This window comes from Brassica napus, assembly GCF_020379485.1.
Source record: "Brassica napus cultivar Da-Ae chromosome C9 unlocalized genomic scaffold, Da-Ae chrC09_Random_32, whole genome shotgun sequence".
Lineage (NCBI taxonomy): Eukaryota > Viridiplantae > Streptophyta > Magnoliopsida > Brassicales > Brassicaceae > Brassica > Brassica napus.
In genome coordinates, this window is record NW_026014388.1 from 3616 (window position 1) to 27500 (window position 23885).

At 29.4% G+C, this 23885-nt stretch overlaps 3 protein-coding genes and 1 pseudogene across 3 annotated transcripts; 3 read left to right on the top strand and 1 right to left on the bottom strand.

Annotated features, from left to right (window-relative positions):
• Positions 1 to 1926: 1926 nt before the first annotated feature.
• On the bottom strand, positions 1927 to 3111 carry LOC125595080 (annotated as a pseudogene).
• Positions 3112 to 6881: 3770 nt separating this feature from the next.
• LOC125595082 (protein TIC 214-like) lies at positions 6882 to 9388 on the top strand. Its single transcript, XM_048771032.1, has one exon. The coding sequence runs from the start codon at positions 6900 to 6902 to the stop codon at positions 8358 to 8360; it is 1461 nt and encodes a 486-aa protein (XP_048626989.1). The 5' UTR covers positions 6882 to 6899; the 3' UTR covers positions 8361 to 9388.
• LOC125595084 (protein TIC 214-like) lies at positions 8786 to 18406 on the top strand. Its single transcript, XM_048771034.1, has one exon. It carries the CDS (start codon positions 8786 to 8788, stop codon positions 9815 to 9817), a length of 1032 nt encoding a protein of 343 aa, XP_048626991.1. The 3' UTR covers positions 9818 to 18406.
• On the top strand, positions 10879 to 18406 carry LOC125595083 (NAD(P)H-quinone oxidoreductase subunit H, chloroplastic). Its single transcript, XM_048771033.1, has 2 exons — positions 10879 to 12614; positions 13716 to 18406. Exon 1 carries the CDS (start codon positions 10879 to 10881, stop codon positions 12058 to 12060), a length of 1182 nt encoding a protein of 393 aa, XP_048626990.1. The 3' UTR covers positions 12061 to 12614; positions 13716 to 18406.
• Positions 18407 to 23885: the final 5479 nt, after the last annotated feature.

Genomic DNA, 23885 nt, shown 5'->3' on the forward strand with positions numbered 1-23885 from the left:
ATAGAAAATATTCCAACCGCCTAAGTATAGAACTGTTACAAATAATGAGGAAATTAATAGATTTAGATAAGAAGCAACATAAAATAAACCAAATTTGATACCGGAATATTCAGTTTGATAACCTGCTATAATTCTTCTTCCGCTTCTGGTAAATCAAAAGGTAACCTCTCGCATTCTGCTAGGGAAGAAATTAGAAAATGATAAAACCTATAGGTTGACGCCACAAATTCCATCCCCAAAAACCATATTTGATTGTGCCTCAACTATATCAACTGTACTTAAACTGTTAGATAATCCTAGTCGGTGATAACATTACTATTCTCACCGCTATTACAAAAACCGTACATGAGGTTTTCGCCTCATACGGCTCCTCGGGGGCCGTAAATAAATATAAGGACCAGATTAGTATTATTTAGATGGATATGATGTGTTCTTCTAAAATGGATTAAATAGAAATATATCTGGGGTCCCGAATTTACCAATGGAATTCTGTCTGCTCAAATTCTAAAACTAAAAAAACGCGCTTCGGAATTCATCTCATCCTTACAAATTTTAATTTCTATGTTGTGTGAGTAATAACTTAATCCTTAATAAAGCACCCCTTGTAAAACTAAACCTAGGTTTTTCAGCCCGTCGTGTTTTTCAATTACGAAAAAGAATTAAACATCCTATTAGTTTCTTATTCATGATAGAAATTCTATTTTATTTTCGAAATCTATAAAAAAAAATATACTTGTTTCGTTCCTATTCTTCTTTCTTTCTTTTTTAGAAAAAAAGTAGGTGGACTTAAAAAAAAATAAAGGATTATTCGTTTCTGATAGTCATTACATTTATCGGTGGATGGGAGCATACTCTGAATCGGAATCTTGGGGGAGTACTGCCTGATAATTTCTACAAATTTCAAGCCCCAATTAACCTTCTTTTTTTGTTATCTTATGTTATGCATAAATATCCTTTTCAATTTGGTTAATCTCTATTACAATTCTTTGTGTTTTTTGGTGTTTCTAACCATCCACGCGTTTTACCTAATTGCCGATCATTTGTAATATATGTATATGTATAGTAATTTATATAACTGATAGTGAAAACGTCATACGGTAATATTTTTTTTTAACCCGCTTCAAGCCGGGCTGACTAATCAACCAACCTTGGGGGGGGGTAAAGCGATTCTTACGCTTACGTTTATTTCCATTTAACCTTTGTACATAGGAAATGAGACTTAATTTTTCTTTTTACGCTAAATTCATTGAGCAGTTTTTTTTCACTCATATATAACATACAAATTCCAATTCCTTTTATTAAGATAAACCCGAGAAATAAATATATAATTCCGTTTTTTTTTCATTTTTTTTTATCTAGAAGAAACGGAATAAACCTTTCTGTTTCAACGAATCGCACGTAAGAGTATTGATAAAAACACATAGAGTTAATGGTATTCATAACTAATCGCTTGAGCAGCAGCTCGCAGACCACCTAAAAAAGAATATTTATTATTTGATCCATATCCTGACATAAGAAGTCCGATCGGAGCAACACTTGAGATGGCAATCCATAAAAAAATACCGATATTGAGATCCGCTAAAACAAGGTGATTGCTAAAAGGAATTATGAATAACTTAGTAAAATAGAGATAACTGCTATAGATGGTCCCAATTAAAATAAAGGAGTATTTCCTCTAGATGGCGAAGATCTTCTTTGAAAAGTAGTTTGTCCGTCGGCTAAACTTGAAGAATTCCTAACGGGCCGGCGTATTCAGGTCCATACGTTGTTGTATCCTGCAGATATTTCTCTTCTAACCACACAATTACTAGTACACCAGTTATGATTCCCAATACAAGAGAAAATATAGGGACAAATATCCATATGAGTCCATAGACTCTTTTAAAGATTCCAATCTAAGAAAAGAATTTATTGTTTGTACTTCTGTGCATAATTATCATTTTAACGATCAACTTCTCCCATAATTATATCTATGCTACCGAGTATCGTCATAATATCAGCCAATTTCATTCTTTTAATAGTTCAGGAAGAATTGCAAATTATAAAACCCGGCGGTCGGATTTCCATCTCCAAGGAAAACCACTTTGATCTCCTATGAGAAAAATTCCCAATTCCCTTTTGGAGCTTCAACTCTTACGTAAAGTTCTTGTTTCGATAATTCAAAAGTAGGGGAAGGTTTTTTACTAATGAATCGATATTCAAAATCATTCCACTCTGGATTCCTTTTTTTATCAAAGCCTCTGCTTTCTAAATTTTCATAGGGACCCCCCGGAAGTCCTTCCAGAGCCTGTTGAATAATTTGATGGATTCTGTCATTTCGCTAAGTCGTACTAAATAACGAGCTAATGAATCTCCTTGTTTTGCCACTGAATTTCCCATTCAAATTCATCGTAAGACTCATAACGATCAACTTTACGAAGATCCCATGGATTCCGGATGCGCGTAACATTGGTCCGGATAAACCCCAATTTATGCTTCTTCCCACCAATAATCCCAACGCCTTCAACTCGTTCTAAAAAAAATAGGATTTCGTGTAATAAGTTTTTGATATTCAACAACCTCTGTTAAAAAATAATCACAAAAATCCAAGCATTTATCTATCCAACCATAAGGTAAATCCGCCGCTATTCCTCCAATACGAAAAAAATTATGCATCATTCTCATACCGGTGGCAGCTTCGAATAGATCATATACAAATTCTCGTTCTCTGAAAATATAGAAAAAGGGAGTCTGTGCCCAATATCTGCCATAAAAGGGCCAAGCCATAACAGATGAGAAGCTATACGACTCAATTCTAGCATAATTACTCTGATATAGCTGGCTCTTTTAGGAACTTGAATATTTCCTAATTGTTCGGGTCCGTTTACTGTTATTGCTTCTGTAAACATAGTAGCTAATAATCCCACCGCGTTACATAAGGTAAAAATTGTATAATGCTCGGTTTCTGCAATTTTTCCATTCCTCTGTGTAAATAACCCAATATGGGTTCACAATCAACAACATCCTCACCGTCTAGAGTAACAATTAAGCGAAGAACACCGTGCATGATGGGTGGTGAGGTCCCATATTGACTATCATAAGATATCTTTCTCCTGTAACTGGTTTCTTCATAAGGTTTTTCCTTGATTCGTTTGGTATGAATTAGATTGCTGAAAAAGAAGTTTATTCAAAAATTCAAGATCAAAAAAATTAACTAATTCACAATTTGGAATTTAACGAGTTTTAATTCCCGAATATTCAACTGATTAATTAATTCTTATAACGTACTCTATTTTTTTTTGACAAATAAGCCAGCAGTCGTTGACGTTTTCCCAGAATTTTTCGTAGACTCTCTGAGATAAATAATCTTTTCTGTGCAATTCCAAATGTGAAGTAAGTCTTCGTATCTTATTAGTGAAACTGACTACTTGAAATTCAACAGATCCCTTGCTTTCTTCTTTTTTTTCTTGAATGAAATGAATGTATTTTTATCATAAAAAGAAATCCTTCCCTTTTTAATATGAATTGAAAGATATGAATTTTACTGATCAGTAATAATAATGGTAGTTTTTTTGTACAAGGATCCGAATTTAATTATCAACTTATTAATTCTTAATTTTATAAAAAAAAAGTTTAAAATTTCGATCTAAAAAAGGAGGATTTTAAAAATTTATTTATGAATTCGCTCTGAGTGGTATCTATGTAATTAATTCAATGAATCTCATGTATAAAGATTGAATTAAAAAAAATCCCTCACATTTGTGCATCCAATTGTTTTCATATACCGTAACTTATATATATATTGTTCATATACCGTAACTTAATACTATATATATAGTCAAAATATAGTAAAAAGGATCTACCATTAATGCATTTGAAATCGCGTATACATGTGTATTCTTATCATACTGAAATGATTCATTAGTTCGCCATTCTATTAAACCAATAGCGATTCATACAAGCTAAATCTTCTAATCGAAAATTGGGCCAAAGAAAGGATTTAATTTAATTAGGTTTTTTTATCCTTATCAAGATCTTTCTTTTATTCAAAAACTGTGTCAAGTTTTGAAATATTGTATCAATTTTGAATTTCTATCCCTTGCATTTTTTTTTTTAAATTGAAACAAATTAGAATTCGAAATTCTTTACGTCGTTTAGGGGATAGAATGTTCAGGGACAAAGAAATTTAAACTTTTTTTTTTATAAATATAGCTTTTTTTTTTATCTTTTACTTATTTTTGTTTATTTTATGAACCAATGAAATCCCGATGGTTCTATAATAAGTTGGCCGTCGGTTTTTACAGACAAACGAACAGGTTCAACAATCAATATTCCTTTTTTCATAATTTTGAAAAAGTGAAAATTCTTCTCAATCATTAGAATATCTAAGCTCACTCCTCTTTCAATACAAGATATCGTTATCTCGGTGGATTTTTAGTCTAACAAGAGACAGATGGCTTTTACAGTATTGAGGATTTTTTGATTAAAAAACAATCCATCGCAATTGAAAAACGCGAATACCTTTGGAGAAATAAGTCAAGTTCCGCTTCGGTATTGCTTTTTGGTTTTTTTTTATTTTTACGTTTTTTTATTTCGATTCTGTATAATTTCTTATATTTTTCTTGCTTTGATAGAGTGATTCCGTAGTATTTTGTTTCTTTATCTGATTAAACTCTTCTTGACCTGCTGATTCGTTTTTTCTTTATTTAGATTAAAAAACCGAAGAATTTTTTTTCGTTTTGATGGTAAAACCTTTTGTCTTTAGGGTGATCGTTTATTCACATTTTTTGTTTCATTAAAATTGAAAAGAAGTGATTTAATTGGTATGACCCACGGTTCAATTTATTATGTACTAGAAAATAAGAAAAATTCTGGAAAGAAAAAAAAGTCAAAATTGTTATACGAGGATTTAGTATTTCTCATTCATTCCCATCCAACAAAAAAAATTTATTTTTTGATGGCAAGACTCGTCTTAGTTATTTATAAATTCTTTTATATTCTTAACTTTAGTTTTAATATATTTTTTTTTACTCCTAGTATCAAGCCAATAGGTACTTTTTTTCTAAACCAAAAGTTGAGATTCTCCAATCCAAATATTTTCATGCCAAAATTCCCTATCGAAAAAGAAAATTATATATTTTTTTTTTTAATTATAAAAATTTTTCTTTATAATAAAAAATGCGATATTATATTTTCTAGAAAAAACAAGAGATTAAAAAATTTTCTAGGCCTGTAGACATATCAAAAAAAAAATTTGCTGGAGGAATGAATAGATTTGTAGCAAAAAAAAGATTATATATAGAATCCTTTTTGAAATTCTGTTTATGTTTTGGATTGAAAAATAAGTTAGCCTCACAAAAATTTGTTTTGTAATTATCAAAAATTTTTTTTTCTAGAATCCACTTTGTTTAAACTTGGATTTAGAACTAGAGAGTCTGGTTTAGTTTTTTTTTCCATTTTTGGGTTACTAATCTAGCCCATGCAATCTGAGGTAAATTATATTGAGAATGACTTCGTAACCGTTTTTCCATTGATTATTTCGGAATTTAAAAGGTTTTATCTTTCCATTCATAATGAAAGATTCCTTGTTCTTTAAAAAAATCTTTATTTGATTTCTTAACAAAAAAGGATGTTATGTATATGTTAGATCAAAAAAAGACTTTAATTAGAAAAGTTACTAACTTGAAGTTGTGATAATTTGTAAAAATACATATGCTGTGATAAAGAGCATAAGTTCATAACTAAAAAAATTTTTTTCTGATATGAAATTTTTTATAGTCGAAATAAAAATAAATGGTATTTTTTTTTTTTTTTTTTTCTCCATTTTCCTCATTCTTGTAAATATATACATCAAGAATTTTTTTTGTTGAATCAACAGAAAGTTGTGTAGTAATTCTTGGAATATTAATAATAATCTCCCACTTTTAGAAAAATAGAAAATAGACAGTTGTCACGCAAAATTGAAAAAAAAAAAAAGATTTACGAATTAATCGGTTTTTGTTTTTTTAATGTCTGCCAACTTTTTTTTGATGACTCAATTATTTTAGGAATCATAACACAGTTTGTTAAAAAAAATTAGGTGTTTTTCTTTTTCGTTTGAAATTTTTTTTCGTTTGATTTTCTGATGTCTTTATTTTATCAATCACTTTTTATATGTTTGCTGAAATGAAGAATTTGAAATCCGTCAATTTTTTTTAACAGAGGTTAAACGAATATCTTTTACCATCCCCCAACCTTTTTAGTTTTTTGAAATACATAAAAAAGATCCCTCATTACAACAATGAAAAAAAGCTATTTCGTTTTACAAGTTTTTTTTGGATTTTTCTTTAGAAAAAAAGGAAAATTTAAAAACGAATTTTTAATAGATTTGAATTGATAGGATTATTGAAAAATAGTCTTTGAAAATCCTAAACCGGAAAAGACTTCGTTTTGGATTTTTTGATTTCTTTTTTTAATTCTTAAAAAAGGTAAAAAGAGGATTTGGTTTGGATAGAACAAAAAGGTATCTCAGTTCCATCCCCAAAACTTTAAAAAGAAAATATTTTTTTATCAATTTGTTTTTTTTAGTCGAGCCTTTCTGAGAGATTAGAAATTTATATTTTCCAAGGTTTAAGAAGAAACGGAATAATTTTTACTGATTATCATCCGTATAAACAAATTTATTGAAATTCTGATTTCCATAAACAACCCATTAAATGGTCATACAATTAACAAGTGAATTGGAAGAATTGGAAGCTGAAAATCTCTATACCAACCGAACCTGGAATTCGTTCAAGAAAAGAAACGTGTATGCTTATTTTAAAAGAACCGCAAACGAGATTTATATAATCTCAAAATTCAATTCTGATCAAACAGATGAAATGGCTTTGATCCGTTATTCACAACAATCTGATTTTCGTCGAGAGATAATTAAAGGATCCATGCGTTCCCAAAGGCGTAAAAGTTATTTGGGAATTTTTTGCAACAGCACATTCGTTTTTTTTGATAGAATAGATAAATTTTTTTTTTTTTCGTTTGATATATGGGGGCTAAAAAAAAAAATTCTTAGAAATTTCATGTGGAAAAAAAAAATTTTTTTTGATAAAAACGAAGAAGAACAATCAAAAAAAGAAGAACAAAGACGTATAGAAATTGCGGAAACTTGGGATAGCTTCTTATTTGCTCAAATAATAAGAGGTTTTATTTTAGTAACTCAATCTATTCTTAGAAAATATATTATATTACCTTTATTGATAATAATTAAAAATAGCATCCGTATCGTATTATTTCAACTTCCCGAGTGGGAAGAGGATTTAAAGGAGTGGAAACGTGAAATGCATGTTAAATGTACTTATAATGGGGTTCAACTATCCGAAACAGAATTTCCACGAAACTGGTTAACGGATGGTATTCAGATAAAAATCCTATTTCCGTTTTATCTTAAACCTTGGCATAAATATAAATTTCAATCATCTCAGAAGGCTCGACTAAAAAAAACAAAAGGAGAAAAAAATGATTTTCGTTTTTTAACAGTTTGGGGGCTGGAAACTGACCTACCTTTTGGTTCTACCAAACCAAAGCCTTCTTTTTTTAAACCTATTTTTAAAGAATTAAAAAAAAGAATCAAAAAATCCAAAACGAAGTCTTTTCCGGTTTTAAGGATTTTCAAAGAAAGAGCAACAATTTTCCTAAAAGTCGAAAAAGAAATTAAAAACTGGATTATAAAAAACTTGCTTTTTCTAAAAGAAAAAAAAAAAAACCTTTCAAAACGAAATAGAATTCCATTAGTTGGCCCGAGAGAAATATATGAATTAAATGAAACTAAAAAAGATTCAATAATGAGTAATCAGATGATTCATGAACTATCTGTTCAAAAAAAATCGACGGAGTGGCCAAATTCTTCACTCAGCGAAAACAAAATAAAAAATGTGATTGATAAAATAAAGACAATCAGAAATCAAACGAAAAAAATTTCAAAAGAAAAAGAAAAACTAACTAATAGTTGTAACAAACTGTGTTATGATTCTAAAATAATTGAGTCATCAAAAAAAAGTTGGCAGACATTAAAAAAAAAAAAAACTCGATTAATTCGTAAATCTTTTTTTTTTTTTCAATTTTGCGTTGAACAACTGTCTATTTCTATTTTTCTAGGTATTATTAATATTCCAAGAATTACTACACAACTTTTTGTTGATTCAACAAAAAAAATTCTTGATGTATATATTTACAAGAATGAGGAAAATGGAGAAAAAAAAAAAAAAAAAAATACCATTTATTTTATTTCGACTATAAAAAATTTCATATCAAAAAAAATTTTTTTAGTTATGACTTATGCTCTTTATCACAAGCATATGTATTTTACAAATTATCACAAATTCAAGTTAGTAACTTTTCTAAATTAAAGTCTTTTTTTGAATATAACATATACATAACATCCTTTTTTGTTAAGAATCAAATAAAAGATTTTTTTAAAGAACAAGGAATCTTTCATTATGAATGGAAAGATAAAACCCTTTTAAATTCCGAAATAAATCAATGGAAAAACTGGTTACGAAGTCATTCTCAATATAATTTACCTCAGATTGCATGGGCTAGATTAGTAACCCAAAAATGGAAAAAAAAACTAAACCAAGACTCTCTAGTTCTAAATCCAAGTTTAAACAAAGTGGATTCATACGAAAAAAAAATTTTTGATAATTACAAAAAACAAAATTTTTGTGAGGCTAACTTATTTTTCAATCCAAAACATAAACAGAATTTCAAAAAGGATTCTATATATAATCTTTTTTGCTACAAATCTATTCATTCTACAGAAAAATTTTTTGATATGTCTACAGGCCTAGAAAATTTTTTAATCTCTTGTTTTCTAGAAAAATATAATATTCGCAGTATAGGGGAAATTTTGCATAGAAAATATTTGGATTGGAGAATTCTCAACTTTTGGTTTAGAAAAAAAGTAAATATTGAGCTTGATACTAGGAGTAAAAAAAAATATATTAAAACTAAAGTTAAGAATTATAAAAGAATTTATAAAATAACTAAGACGAGTCTTGCCAATCAAAAAATAAATTTTTTTGATTGGATGGGAATGAATGAAGAAATACTAAATCCTCGTATAACAAATTTTGACTTTTTTTTCTTTCCAGAATTTTTCTTATTTTCTAGTACATATAAAATGAAACCGTGGGTCATACCAATTAAATCACTTCTTTTCAATTTTAATGAAACAAAAAATGTGAATAAACAGATCACCCTAAAGAAAAAAGGTTTTATACCATCAAACGAAAAAAAATTCCTTCGGTTTTTTAATCTAAATAAAGAAGAAAACGAATCAGCAGGTCAAGAAGAGTTTGAATCAGATAAAGAAACAAAAATAAATACGGAATCAGCTCTATCAAAGCAAGAAAAAAATATTGAAGAAAATTATACAGAATCGAAGATAAAAAAACGTAAAAATAAAAAAAAACCAAAAAGCAATACCGAAGCGGAACTTGACTTATTTCTCAAAAGGTATTCGCGTTTTCAATTGCGATGGAATTGTTTTTTTAATCAAAAAATCCTCAATAATGTAAAAGCATACTGTCTCTTGGTTAGACTAAAAAATCCAACCGAGATAACGATATCTTGTATTGAAAGAGGAGAGATGAGCTTAGATATTCTAATGATTGAGAAGAATTTCACTTTTTCAAAATTAATGAAAAAAGGAATATTGATTGTTGAACCTGTTCGTTTGTCTGTAAAAAACGACGGCCAACTTATTATATATAGAACCATCGGGATTTCATTGGTTCATAAAAATAAACAAAAAATAAGTAAAAGATCAAAAAAAAAAGCTATATTTATAAAAAAAAAAGTTTAAATTTCTTTGTCCCTGAAACTATTCTATCCCCTAAACGACGTAAAGAATTTCGAATTCTAATTTGTTTCAATTTAAAAAAAAAAATGCAAGGGATAGAAATTCAAAATTTGATACAAATATTCAAAACTTGACCACAGTTTTGAATAAAAAGAAAGATCTTGATAAGGATAAAAAAAACCTAATTAAATTAAAATCCTTTCTTTGGCCCAATTTTCGATTAGAAGATTTAGCTTGTATGAATCGCTATTGGTTTAATACGACTAATGGAAATCATTTCAGTATGATAAGAATACACATGTATACGCGATTTCAAATGCATTAATGGTAGATCCTTTTTACTATATTTTGACTATATATATAGTATTAAGTTACGGTATATGAACAATATATAATATAAGTTACGGTATATGAAAACAATTGGATGCACAAATGTGAGGGATTTTTTTTAATTCAATCTTTATACATGAGATTCATTGAATTAATGACATAGATACCACTCAGAGCGAATTCATAAATAAATTTTTAAAATCCTCCTTTTTTAGATCGAAATTTAAACTTTTTTTTTATAAAATTAAGAATTAATAAGTTGATAATTAAATTCGGATCCTTGTACAAAAAAACTACCATTATTATTACTGATCAGTAAAATTCATATCTTTCAATTCATATTAAAAAGGGAAGGATTTCTTTTTATGATAAAAAATACATTCATTTCATTTCAAGAAAAAAAAGAAGAAAGCAAGGGATCTGTTGAATTTCAAGTAGTCAGTTTCACTAATAAGATACGAAGACTTACTTCACATTTGGAATTGCACAGAAAAGATTATTTATCTCAGAGAGGTCTACGAAAAATTCTGGGAAAACGTCAACGACTGCTGGCTTATTTGTCAAAAAAAAATAGAGTACGTTATAAAGAATTAATTAATCAGTTGAATATTCGGGAATTAAAAACTCGTTAAATTCCAAAATTGTGAATTAGTTAATTTTTTAGATCTTGAATTTTTGAATAAACTTCTTTTTCAGCAATCTAATTCATACCAGAACGAATCAAGGAAAAACTTATGAAGAGACCAGTTACAGGAAAAGATCTTATGATAGTCAATATGGGACCTCACCACCCATCCATGCACGGTGTTCTTCGCTTAATTGTTACTCTAGACGGTGAGGATGTTGTTGATTGTGAACCCATATTGGGTTATTTACACAGAGGAATGGAAAAAATTGCAGAAAACCGAGCAATTATACAATATTTACCTTATGTAACGCGGTGGGATTATTTAGCTACTATGTTTACAGAAGCAATAACAGTAAACGGACCCGAACAATTAGGAAATATTCAAGTTCCTAAAAGAGCCAGCTATATCAGAGTAATTATGCTAGAATTGAGTCGTATAGCTTCTCATCTGTTATGGCTTGGCCCTTTTATGGCAGATATTGGGGCACAGACTCCCTTTTTCTATATTTTCAGAGAACGAGAATTTGTATATGATCTATTCGAAGCTGCCACCGGTATGAGAATGATGCATAATTTTTTTCGTATTGGAGGAATAGCGGCGGATTTACCTTATGGTTGGATAGATAAATGCTTGGATTTTTGTGATTATTTTTTAACAGAGGTTGTTGAATATCAAAAACTTATTACACGAAATCCTATTTTTTTAGAACGAGTTGAAGGCGTTGGGATTATTGGTGGGGAAGAAGCAATAAATTGGGGTTTATCCGGACCAATGTTACGCGCATCCGGAATACCATGGGATCTTCGTAAAGTTGATCGTTATGAGTCTTACGATGAATTTGAATGGGAAATTCAGTGGCAAAAACAAGGAGATTCATTAGCTCGTTATTTAGTACGACTTAGCGAAATGACAGAATCCATCAAAATTATTCAACAGGCTCTGGAAGGACTTCCGGGGGGTCCCTATGAAAATTTAGAAAGCAGAGGCTTTGATAAAAAAAGGAATCCAGAGTGGAATGATTTTGAATATCGATTCATTAGTAAAAAACCTTCCCCTACTTTTGAATTATCGAAACAAGAACTTTACGTAAGAGTTGAAGCTCCAAAAGGGGAATTGGGAATTTTTCTCATAGGAGATCAAAGTGGTTTTCCTTGGAGATGGAAAATCCGACCGCCGGGTTTTATTAATTTGCAAATTCTTCCTGAACTAGTTAAAAGAATGAAATTGGCTGATATTATGACGATACTCGGTAGCATAGATATAATTATGGGAGAAGTTGATCGTTAAAATGATAATTTATGCAACAGAAGTACAAACAATAAATTCTTTTCTTAGATTGGAATCTTTAAAAGAGGTCTATGGACTCATATGGATATTTGTCCCTATATTTTCTCTTGTATTGGGAATCATAACTGGTGTACTAGTAATTGTGTGGTTAGAAAGAGAAATATCTGCAGGGATACAACAACGTATTGGACCTGAATACGCCGGCCCGTTAGGAATTCTTCAAGCTTTAGCCGACGGGACAAAACTACTTTTCAAAGAAGATCTTCGTCCATCTAGAGGAAATACTCCTTTATTTAGTATTGGACCATCTATAGCAGTTATCTCTATTTTACTAAGTTATTCAGTAATTCCTTTTAGCAATCACCTTGTTTTAGCGGATCTCAATATCGGTATTTTTTTATGGATTGCCATCTCAAGTGTTGCTCCGATCGGACTTCTTATGTCAGGATATGGATCAAATAATAAATATTCTTTTTTAGGTGGTCTGCGAGCTGCTGCTCAAGCGATTAGTTATGAAATACCATTAACTCTATGTGTTTTATCAATATCTCTACGTGCGATTCGTTGAAACAGAAAGGTTTATTCCGTTTCTTCTAGATAAAAAAAAAATGAAAAAAAAAACGGAATATATATATTTATCTTTCGGGTTTATCTTAATAAAAGGAATTTGAATTTGATAGTTATATATGAGTGAAAAAAAACTGCTCAGAAATTAGCAGTAAAAAGAAAAATTAAGTCTCATTTCCTATGTACAAAGGTTAAATGGAAATAAACGTAAGCGTAAGAATCGCTTTACCCCAAGGTTGGTTGATTAGTCAGCCGGGCTTGAAGCGGGTTAAAAAAAATATTAACCGTATGACGTTTTCACTATCAGTTATATAAATTACTATACATATACATATATTACAAAGTGATCGGCAATTAGGTAAAAACGCGTGGATGGTTAGAAACACCAAAATACACAAAGAATTTGTAATAGAGATTAACCAAATTGAAAAGGATATTTATGCATAACATAAGATAACAAAAAAAGAAGGTTAATTGGGGCTTGAAATTTGTAGAAATTATCAGGCAGTACTCCCCAAGATTCCGATTCAGAGTATGCTCCCATCCACCGATAAATGTAATGACTATCAGAAACGAAATAATCCTTTATTTTTTTTTAAGTCCACCTACTTTTTTTCTAAAAAAGAAAGAAAGAAGAATAGGAACGAAACAAGTATATTTTTTTTTATAGATTTCGAAAATAAAATAGAATTTCTATCATGAATAAGAAACTAATAGGATGTTTAATTCTTTTTCGTAATTGAAAAACACGACGGGCTGAAAAACCTAGGTTTAGTTTTACAAGGGGTGCTTTATTAAAGGATTAAGTTATTACTCAACAAATAGAAATTAAAATTTGTAAAGGATGAGATGAATTCCGAAGCGCGTTTTTTAGTTTTAGAATTTGAGCAGACAGAATTCCATTGGTATAATTCGGGACCCCAGATATATTTCTATTTAATCCATTTTAGAACACATCATATCCATCTAAATAATACTAATCTGGTCCTTATATTTATTTACGGCCCCCGAGGAGCCGTATGAGGCGAAAACCTCATGTACGGTTTTGTAATAGCGGTGAGAATAGTAATGTTATCACCGACTAGGATTATCTAACAGTTTAAGTACAGTTGATATAGTTGAGGCACAATCAAAATATGGTTTTTGGGGATGGAATTTGTGGCGTCAACCTATAGGTTTTATCATTTTTCTAATTTCTTCCCTAGCAGAATGCGAGAGGTTACCTTTTGATTTACCAGAAGCGGAAGAAGAATTAATAGCAGGTTATCAAACTGAATATTCCGGTATCAAATTTGGTTTATTTTATGTTGCTTCTTATCTAAATCTATTAATTTCCTCATTATTTGTAACAGTTCTATACTTAGGCGGTTGGAATATTTCTATTCCGTATATATCTATGCTGGAGCTATTTGAAAAGGATCAAATTTTTGGAACAACAATTGGTATCTTTATTACATTAGCTAAAACTTATTTGTTCTTGTTCATTTCTATCGCAACCAGATGGACTTTACCTAGGCTAAGAATGGATCAACTATTAAATCTTGGATGGAAATTTCTTTTACCGATTTCCCTTGGTAATCTATTATTAACAACTTCTTTCCAACTCTTTTCACTCTAAATTGAAAATCAATCCAAGATATTCATTACTTGTTTTAAACAAGAGAAAGAAACAAAGATCAAATTATTCATAGATAATTACAATATGCTTCCTATGATAACCGGGTTCATGAATTATGGTCAACAAACCCTACGAGCTGCAAGGTATATTGGTCAGGGTTTCATGATTACCTTATCCCACACAAATCGTTTACCTGTAACTATTCAATATCCCTATGAAAAATTAATAACATCAGAACGTTTCCGCGGTCGAATCCATTTCGAATTTGATAAATGCATTGCTTGTGAAGTATGTGTTCGAGTATGTCCTATAGATCTGCCGGTTGTTGATTGGAAATTGGAAACTAATATTCGAAAAAAACGATTGCTTAATTACAGTATTGATTTTGGAATTTGTATATTTTGTGGTAATTGTGTTGAGTATTGTCCAACAAATTGTTTGTCAATGACTGAAGAATATGAGTTTTCAACTTATGATCGTCACGAGTTGAATTATAATCAAATCGCTTTGGGGCGTTTACCAATGTCAGTAATTGACGATTATACTATTCGAACAATTTTGAATTCACCTCAAACAAAAAATGGGTAAACCCATTAATTTTATTAAAAAAAGAATGCAAAACTGTTGAATTATATTATATAAAGAATTTAATTAAAAACTTGTATTTATAGAATAATATTAAGTATTAAGGCTCATCCTTTTAATATAATATTTTCGTAATTATTATCTTGCTTGAAATAGATAGGTTGAAAATATTAGAATAAAAAAGCGAAACTGTCTAATAATTGTATCTACATCAATTAATATTCATTAGATTCTAATTTCACTCTATTAGAAACATATTAAAAAAAAATTCCCCGGTTAAATTAATAAGGTCATGAAAAGGATTTCTATTTTTTCTTTTTTTAATAATATAATGGATTTGCCTGGAAAAATACATGATTTTCTTTTAGTTTTTCTGGGATCTGGTCTTCTAGTAGGAGGTCTGGGAGTGGTATTACTTCCTAACCCAATATTTTCAGCCTTTTCCTTAGGATTTGTTCTTGTTTGTATATCTTTATTGTATATTCTAGCAAATTCCCATTTTGTAGCTGCTGCACAACTCCTTATTTACGTGGGAGCCATAAATGTTTTAATCATATTTGCTGTGATGTTCATGAATGATTCCGAATATTCCATAGATTTCAATCTGTGGACTGTTGGGAATGGGATTACTTCAGTGGTTTGTACAACTATTCTTTTTTCATTAATTTCTACTATTCTCGATACGTCATGGTACGGGGTTATTTGGACTACAAGATTAAACCAGATTTTAGAACAAGATTTAATAAGTAATAGTCAACAAATAGGAATTCATTTATCAACAGATTTTTTTCTTCCATTTGAACTCATTTCAATAATTCTTTTAGTTGCTTTGATAGGTGCAATTTCTGTGGCTCGTCAATAAAAAAGGTTCCAATTAGTAAAGACCAAAGAAAACTTTGTGTTTGTGTATGTTATGATATTTTTTTCCGTTCATTCAATTTGATTGAATACTATTTCATTTTTTAAATATAAATTTTTATATTTTATATATATTTGAAATTTTTTCCCTAATATAGTTTTTATTCGTACTTTGTTGTTATATTCTAGTTGATTGAATCCGGTGAATTGTTTTTATTATTCATATTGATAATGAATCAAAATTGATAAGGAGTTGCTCAATGATACTCGAACATGTACTTGTTTTGAGTGCCTATTTATTTTTGATTGGTCTTTATGGATTGATCACGAGTCGAAATATGGTTAGGGCTCTTATGTGCCTTGAACTTATACTCAATGCAGTTAATATGAATCTCGTAACATTTGCTGATTTTTTTGATAATTCCCAACTAAAAGGGGATATTTTCTGCATTTTTGTTATAGCAATTGCAGCCGCTGAAGCAGCTATTGGATTAGCTATAGTCTCGTCAATTTATCGTAACAGAAAATCAACTCGCATCAACCAATCGACCTTATTAAATAAGTAGCATAAATCAAAAAATTATAGGTTTAAATTTGCATATATGATAGGTTATGACTTACTAGATTAAATTTGTGAAAATTTAAGAAATCAAAGTATTTTAGCCCCATTTTTTACCAATTGAGCCAGAATTCATTAAAAAATTCTATTAAAAGAAATCATTGCTTCATCTAGTATTTTAATTTAATATATCATTTAGTTATAAGTTTACTAGATTGAAAATTTATGACATTAAAAAAACTATAGATCCTATGTCACATTCAGTAAAAATTTATGATACCTGTATAGGATGTACTCAGTGTGTCCGAGCATGTCCTACAGACGTATTAGAAATGATACCTTGGGATGGATGTAAAGCTAAGCAAATAGCTTCTGCCCCAAGAACCGAGGATTGTGTTGGTTGTAAGAGATGTGAATCTGCCTGTCCAACGGATTTTTTGAGCGTTCGAGTTTATTTATGGCATGAAACAACTCGAAGCATGGGTCTAGCTTATTAATACGTTACCGAAAACCTGATTTGAATAAATTTGGAATACATTTTATTTTTTTTATTGACAAGTACTCGTACTCAAAAAAGTTCAATTATATTTTTTTATTTATATATTTTTTTGAGTACGCGTTCTTTGGACCTGGTGTATCTTGTCTTTACCACGAATGATTTTCCTTGGTTAACAATAATTGTTGTTTTTCCAATATCTGCCGGTTCATTAATGTTATTTCTCCCGCATAGGGGAAATAAAGTTAATAAGTGGTATACTATATGCATTTGTATCTTAGAACTTCTTCTAACGACTTACGCTTTTTGTTATAATTTTAAACTGGACGATCCATTAATTCAACTGTCCGAAGATTATAAATGGATCAATCTTTTTGATTTTTATTGGAGACTGGGAATAGATGGACTTTCTATAGGAACGATTTTACTGACCGGATTTATTACTACTTTAGCTACTTTAGCGGCTTTTCCAGTTACTCGGGATTCCCGATTATTCTATTTCCTGATGTTAGCAATGTACAGCGGCCAAATAGGATCGTTTTCTTCTCGGGATATTTTACTTTTTTTCATCATGTGGGAATTAGAATTAATTCCCGTTTATCTCCTTTTATCCATGTGGGGTGGAAAGAAACGTTTGTATTCAGCTACAAAATTTATTTTATACACTGCAGGAAGTTCTATTTTTTTATTAATAGGAGTTTTAGGTATAAGTTTATATGGTTCGAACGAACCAACATTAAATTTAGAACTATTAGGGAATCAAGCCTATCCGGTCACACTCGAAATACTCTTTTATATTGGATTTCTTATTGCTTTTGCCGTCAAATCACCGATTATACCTTTACATACTTGGTTACCTGACACCCACGGCGAGGCACATTACAGTACCTGTATGCTTCTCGCTGGAATCTTATTAAAAATGGGAGCATATGGATTGGTTCGAATCAATATGGAATTATTACCTCACGCTCATTCTATGTTTTCTCCTTGGTTGATGGTAGTCGGTACAATCCAAATAATTTATGCAGCTTCAACATCTCCCGGTCAACGTAATTTAAAAAAGAGAATAGCCTATTCTTCTGTATCTCATATGGGTTTTATAATTATAGGTATTGGTTCTATAACGGATCCTGGGCTTAATGGAGCTATTTTACAAATAATCTCTCATGGATTTATTGGCGCTGCACTTTTTTTCTTGGCAGGAACTAGTTATGATAGAATCCGGCTTGTTTATCTTGATGAAATGGGTGGAATGGCTATCTCCATTCCAAAGATATTTACAATGTTCACTATCTTATCGATGGCTTCCCTTGCATTACCGGGCATGAGTGGTTTTGTTGCCGAATTAATCGTTTTTTTTGGAATAATTACCAGCCAAAAATATTTCTTAATTTCAAAAATTTTAATTATTTTTGTAATGGCAATTGGAATGATATTAACTCCTATATATTTATTATCTATGTCACGTCAAATGTTCTATGGATACAAGTTAATTAATGCCAAAAACTTTTCTTTTTTTGATTCTGGACCCCGAGAGTTATTTCTTTCAATCTCTATTCTTCTACCCATAATTGGTATTGGGATTTATCCTGATTTTGTGCTCTCATTAGCAAGTGACAAGGTCGAATCCATTTTATCTAATTATTTTTATGGATAGTTTTCAGGAAATAAAAAAAAACATTAAATTGAATTATAATAAGAAGTCTTTGCTTTTTGTATTGTGAGAACCTTTTGAATCATTGTACTACTTGATTCAAAAGGTTCTTGATGATTTACTACTAAAACTAAATTAGATTTCTTAACTTAGATGAAGTTATATATAGATGCTATTTTTTTTATTTGGATTCTTTTCTTTTTTTGTTAATGTTTTAGTTAATTCGATGTAAATGAACCATAACTATGTAAACCTATTCCTAAAAGATTGACGCCAAAATAGCATATCCAAATTAAAAGAAAACCTAGCGAAGCCACAATTGCAGAATTTATACCTCGAGCATTCCTATTTGTTTTAATATGTAAATAAATTGCGAAGATGGTCCAAGTAATAAATGCCCAGGTTTCTTTCGGATCCCAATTCCAATATGAACCCCATGTTTCATTAGCCCATACAGCTCCTGAAAGAATGCCGACGGTTAAAAAGATAAATCCGAGACTAATAATACGAAAACTCCAATAATCTAATTGTTCAATCAATTGATACCTATAATAATTTCTAGAAAAACTAAAATTAATATTTTGTTGTAGTAAAATAGAATTTCTTTCATTTATGTAGTAAAGTACATCAAAAGAAAATAATTCATTTAATAACATTTTATTTTTCATATTCTTTTTCCAAAAAGTAGATCCGACCTTGCGAAATGTAATGACTAGAAGAGCTATTGATAATAATGATCCGCATAACAGAGCGCCATAGCCTAATATCATCATACTTACGTGCATCATTAACCACTGGGACTGGAGAGCTGGTACTAATATTGCAGACTGAGGCATGTTGTTTAAAAGACCTGAAGTAGCAAAACCCTGAATAAAAATAGCACTTGGCGCAGTTATTGCGTTTAAGTGATTTTTTTTTTTTTTATTAAAATAGGAAACTATATGAATAATTGCAAAAGCCCATGAAAGAAAAATTAATGATTCATATAAATTGCTTAATGGAAAATGTCCTGAATAAATCCAACGCGTAAATAATAATCCTGTTATACCAAAAAACGTAATTACGATTCCTTTATCTGATGAATCAAAAAATCCTATGATTTCATCTAAATTAACTAATAAAGTTAAAAAATAAATTAGTAGTACAATTGAAACGACCGAAAAAGATATATGAGTTAATATATGCTCTAAAATTGAAAAAATCATAAAAAATTTGTTAAAAATTAATAAATTAATACTAGGTTTTACCCGATTTTAGAAAACAAGTCGGGTATTAATTTGATTATAAAACTTATAATATCTCTTTTATAAGATCTTATGCCGCTACTCGGACTCGAACCGAGATGCTCTAGCACTGCTTCCTAAGAGCAGCGTGTCTACCAATTTCACCATAGCGGCAACTTGTTCAAAATAATACTAACAAGTTTTTACTCAATCGTCGAGATTCAAATTTTAAATAAAGAAGCTAATTTAATGGAATTTAAAATTGATTTTATTACTAAAAAAATGCTTTTTCTAAAAATTAAAACTTCTCCAAAATCCTTAGAAATTTTAACTAAAATTTGCCTAAGTTGCTCAAGAAAAATGAAAAACAACAATTGTCAAAATATCTATTTTCATGCATCTTTTTATATTGTACAAACATAATATTTTTTGATCGCTTAAAAAAAATATCATATATTATTACTTATTAGTATCTAATATTCACTTAATCGTGGATAGATACTTTTATAACTTTGATTCCAAGTAAAGAATATAAGAATTAAGAGAAATAATAATTCCTAAAGGTATAAAGTGAAAAATTTTTGACTTAAATTAATTTAAAGAACCTGTTGATTTCGCTAAAAGATCTTGTATTTCCTAGTTAAGAGGAAATACAAGATCTTTATTTATTTTTTTATTGATGGGGAAAGTAATAACCCCCCCTTTTTTTACAAAATCAATAGGAATCTTTCGTATATTTCGTATATATATATATTATCTTTTTTTTTTTTTTTTTGGTTCCTATAGATTTTTTTAATTTATATGTATTCTAAAAAATTGGTTTTTACGTTAGGCTAATTCTAATGATTCTAGTGTTTTTTATTTATTTTGTTGTACAAAAAAACTTTTTGAATTACCTGTAGAAAGCGATTTCCCTAAGGAAAAAGCTTTCAACGATGTCCAATATCCCTTCCTTTTCCAAATTTTTTTACGAATACGCTTTTTCGAGATAGAAGTACGTTTTTTTGGAACTGCCATTCAAAAATGAAAAAAGTTTTTCAGTGGTATAATTGGATGTCAAAGACATTTATTATTCTATTCTTTCGTACTCCATATTGAGTAATTTTTTTCTTTCAAATTTTATTATATATTATTTTTCAAACAAAACAGACATTCAAAAGTTTAAAACCCAACTATTTTTTCCCTTTTTCTTGAAAAATTTTTTGTATTTAACGTTTTAAATCCGTATAAGAGTGCTCATTTAATTAATCTATACTGATAGATTTAGATTATATTAGAAAAAATTTTATTAAATTTCTTCACTTCATATGTAAAAAAAAATATCGATTATAATAATATTTCTTGAAAAAAAAAAGCTCACTTAGTGTACTGGAAGACAATCACTAAATTCCATAATTCAATAATAATTCTAAATAATCAAACCCAAATAACTTTTTTTTATACTTAATATTAAGTATTTTTTTGTCGTGTAAATCTTTGTTCTATTCTTAATATATGTATATAAATTATTGTAATACGGAATTATAATTCACTTTTTCTGTATCTGCATAAAATCAAAATTTTTTTTAGTAGTAAAAAAAAAAAAAGACAAATCGTTTTTTTTACAGTAACTTAGTAATATTAGTTAATAACTTCTAATTTTTTGATTTGAATATATTTCTTTTCAAAGGTTTATGAAGGATTATACTAATTCGAAAAAATTTCTATTTAAGTTTGAAAAAATGCGCTTTTTTATTATCCCCTTTGAAAAAAATATATATATATACAAACCAGTGAATAAGAAATAATAAATTTAAGAATAAAATAAAAAGGGTTTTTTATTTTATGGAACATACATATCAATATTCATGGATCATCCCTTTCATTCCACTTCCAGTACCTATTTTACTCGGAGCTGGACTTCTACTTTTTCCGACAGCAACAAAAAACCTTCGACGTATGTGGACGTTTCTGAGTATTTTTTTGTTAAGTATAGTTATGATCTTTTCGCTCTATCTATCTATTCAACAAATTTTTCTAAGTTGCATTCATCAAAATGTATGGTCTTGGACCATAAATAATGAATTTTCTTTTGAGTTCGGTTACTTTATTGATCCACTTACTTCTATTATGTCAATATTAATTACAACTGTTGGAATTTTGGTTCTGATTTATAGTGATAATTATATGTCTCATGATCAAGGATATCTGAGGTTTTTTGCTTATATGGGTTTTTTTAATACTTCAATGTTAGGATTAGTTACTAGTTCTAATTTGATCCAAGTTTATTTTTTTTGGGAATTAGTTGGAATGTGTTCGTATTTATTAATAGGTTTTTGGTTCACACGACCTATTGCAGCGAATGCCTGTCAAAAAGCTTTTGTAACCAATCGTGTAGGGGATTTTGGTTTATTATTAGGAATTTTAGGTCTTTATTGGATAACTGGCAGTTTCGAATTTCAAGATTTGTTCGAAATATTCAATAATTTAATATTAAATAATAGAATAAATCTCTTATTCCTTACTTTGTGTGCATTTCTATTATTTGTGGGTCCTATTGCTAAATCTGCACAATTTCCTCTTCATGTATGGTTGCCGGATGCCATGGAGGGCCCTACTCCTATTTCGGCTCTTATACATGCTGCTACTATGGTAGCAGCGGGAATTTTTCTTGTAGCTCGTCTTCTTCCTCTTTTTATAGTTATCCCTTCTATAATGTATATAATATCTTTGATAGGTATAATAACAGTACTCTTAGGAGCCACTTTAGCTCTTGCTCAAAAAGATATTAAGAGAGGTTTAGCCTATTCTACAATGTCTCAACTGGGTTATATGATGTTAGCTCTAGGTATGGGGTCTTATAGATCCGCTTTATTTCATTTGATTACTCATGCTTATTCGAAAGCTTTGTTGTTTTTAGGATCTGGATCCATTATTCATTCAATGGAAGCTATAGTTGGCTATTCTCCTGATAAAAGTCAGAATATGATTCTTATGGGTGGTTTGACAAAACATGTGCCGATTACAAAAACTGCCTTTTTAGTAGGAACACTCTCACTTTGTGGTATTCCCCCCCTTGCTTGTTTTTGGTCTAAAGATGAAATTCTTAATGATAGTTTGTTATTTTCGCCAATTTTTGCAATAATAGCTTGTTCAACAGCGGGATTAACCGCATTTTATATGTTTCGGATTTATTTACTTACTTTTGAAGGCCATTTAAACACTTATTTTATAAATTATAGTGGAAAAAAAAGTAGCTCCTTCTATTCAATTTCTTTATGGGGTAAAGAAGAAGATAAAAAACTTAATAGGAATTTTGGGTTAGTACCATTATTAACAATGAATAATACGAAAAGAGCTTCTTTTTTTGGCAATAAAACATATAAAATTAGTAATAATGTAAGAAATCAAACTTTTATTACTGTTGAAAATTTTGGACTTAATACAAGAACTTTCTATTATCCCCATGAATCAGACAATACTATTCTATTTCCTATGCTTGTATTGCTTTTATTTACTTTGTTTATTGGAGCCATAGGAATTCCTTTCAATCAAGAAGGAATAGACTTTGATATATTATCAAAATTATTAACGCCGTCGATAAACCTTTTGCATACCAATTCAGAAAATTTTGTAGATTGGTATGAATTTTTGAAAAATGCAATTTTTTCAGTCAGTATAGCTTTGTTTGGAATATTTATAGCATACTGTTTATATAAGCCTTTTTATTCATCTAGATTAAATTTAACTTTACTTAATTCATTTCAAAAGTGGAGTTCTAAAAGAATTAGGTGGGAAAAACCAATAAATTTTGTATATAATTGGTCATATAATCGTGGTTACATAGATACTTTTTTTAAAAAATCTTTAACTGAAAGTATAAGAAAATTAGCAAAACAAACGAATTTTTTTGATAAACGAATCATTGATGGAATTACAAATGGAGTAGGTATTACAAGTTTCTTTGTAGGAGAAGTAACAAAATATATAGGTGGAAGTCGCATCTCTTCTTATCTGTTCTTGTATTTGTGCTATGTATTGATTTTTTTAACGATCCTCTTTTTTTTTTATTTTGAAAAATTCTAAATTAGAATTTTCTTTATTTCCATCTCGATTTTCAGAAACTGTTTTATAGTTATAGTATGTTCGAACGTGGAATTCATCATCCTTATTAATTTTGTCTTTTCCATTCACTCCGATTTCTTCCATTTCATCGATTTTGTCCAGATCCTCCCTTTCTTCCGAAAAAATTCTATTGCATTCTATCTCATCGTATCACATTCTGT

Excerpts from the sequence above, each read along its gene's own strand:
- LOC125595082 (XM_048771032.1), top strand. The coding sequence starts at position 6,900 with ATGCGTTCCCAAAGGCGTAAAAGTTATTTGGGAATTTTTTGCAACAGC.
- LOC125595084 (XM_048771034.1), top strand. The coding sequence starts at position 8,786 with ATGTCTACAGGCCTAGAAAATTTTTTAATCTCTTGTTTTCTAGAAAAA.
- LOC125595083 (XM_048771033.1), top strand. The coding sequence starts at position 10,879 with ATGAAGAGACCAGTTACAGGAAAAGATCTTATGATAGTCAATATGGGA.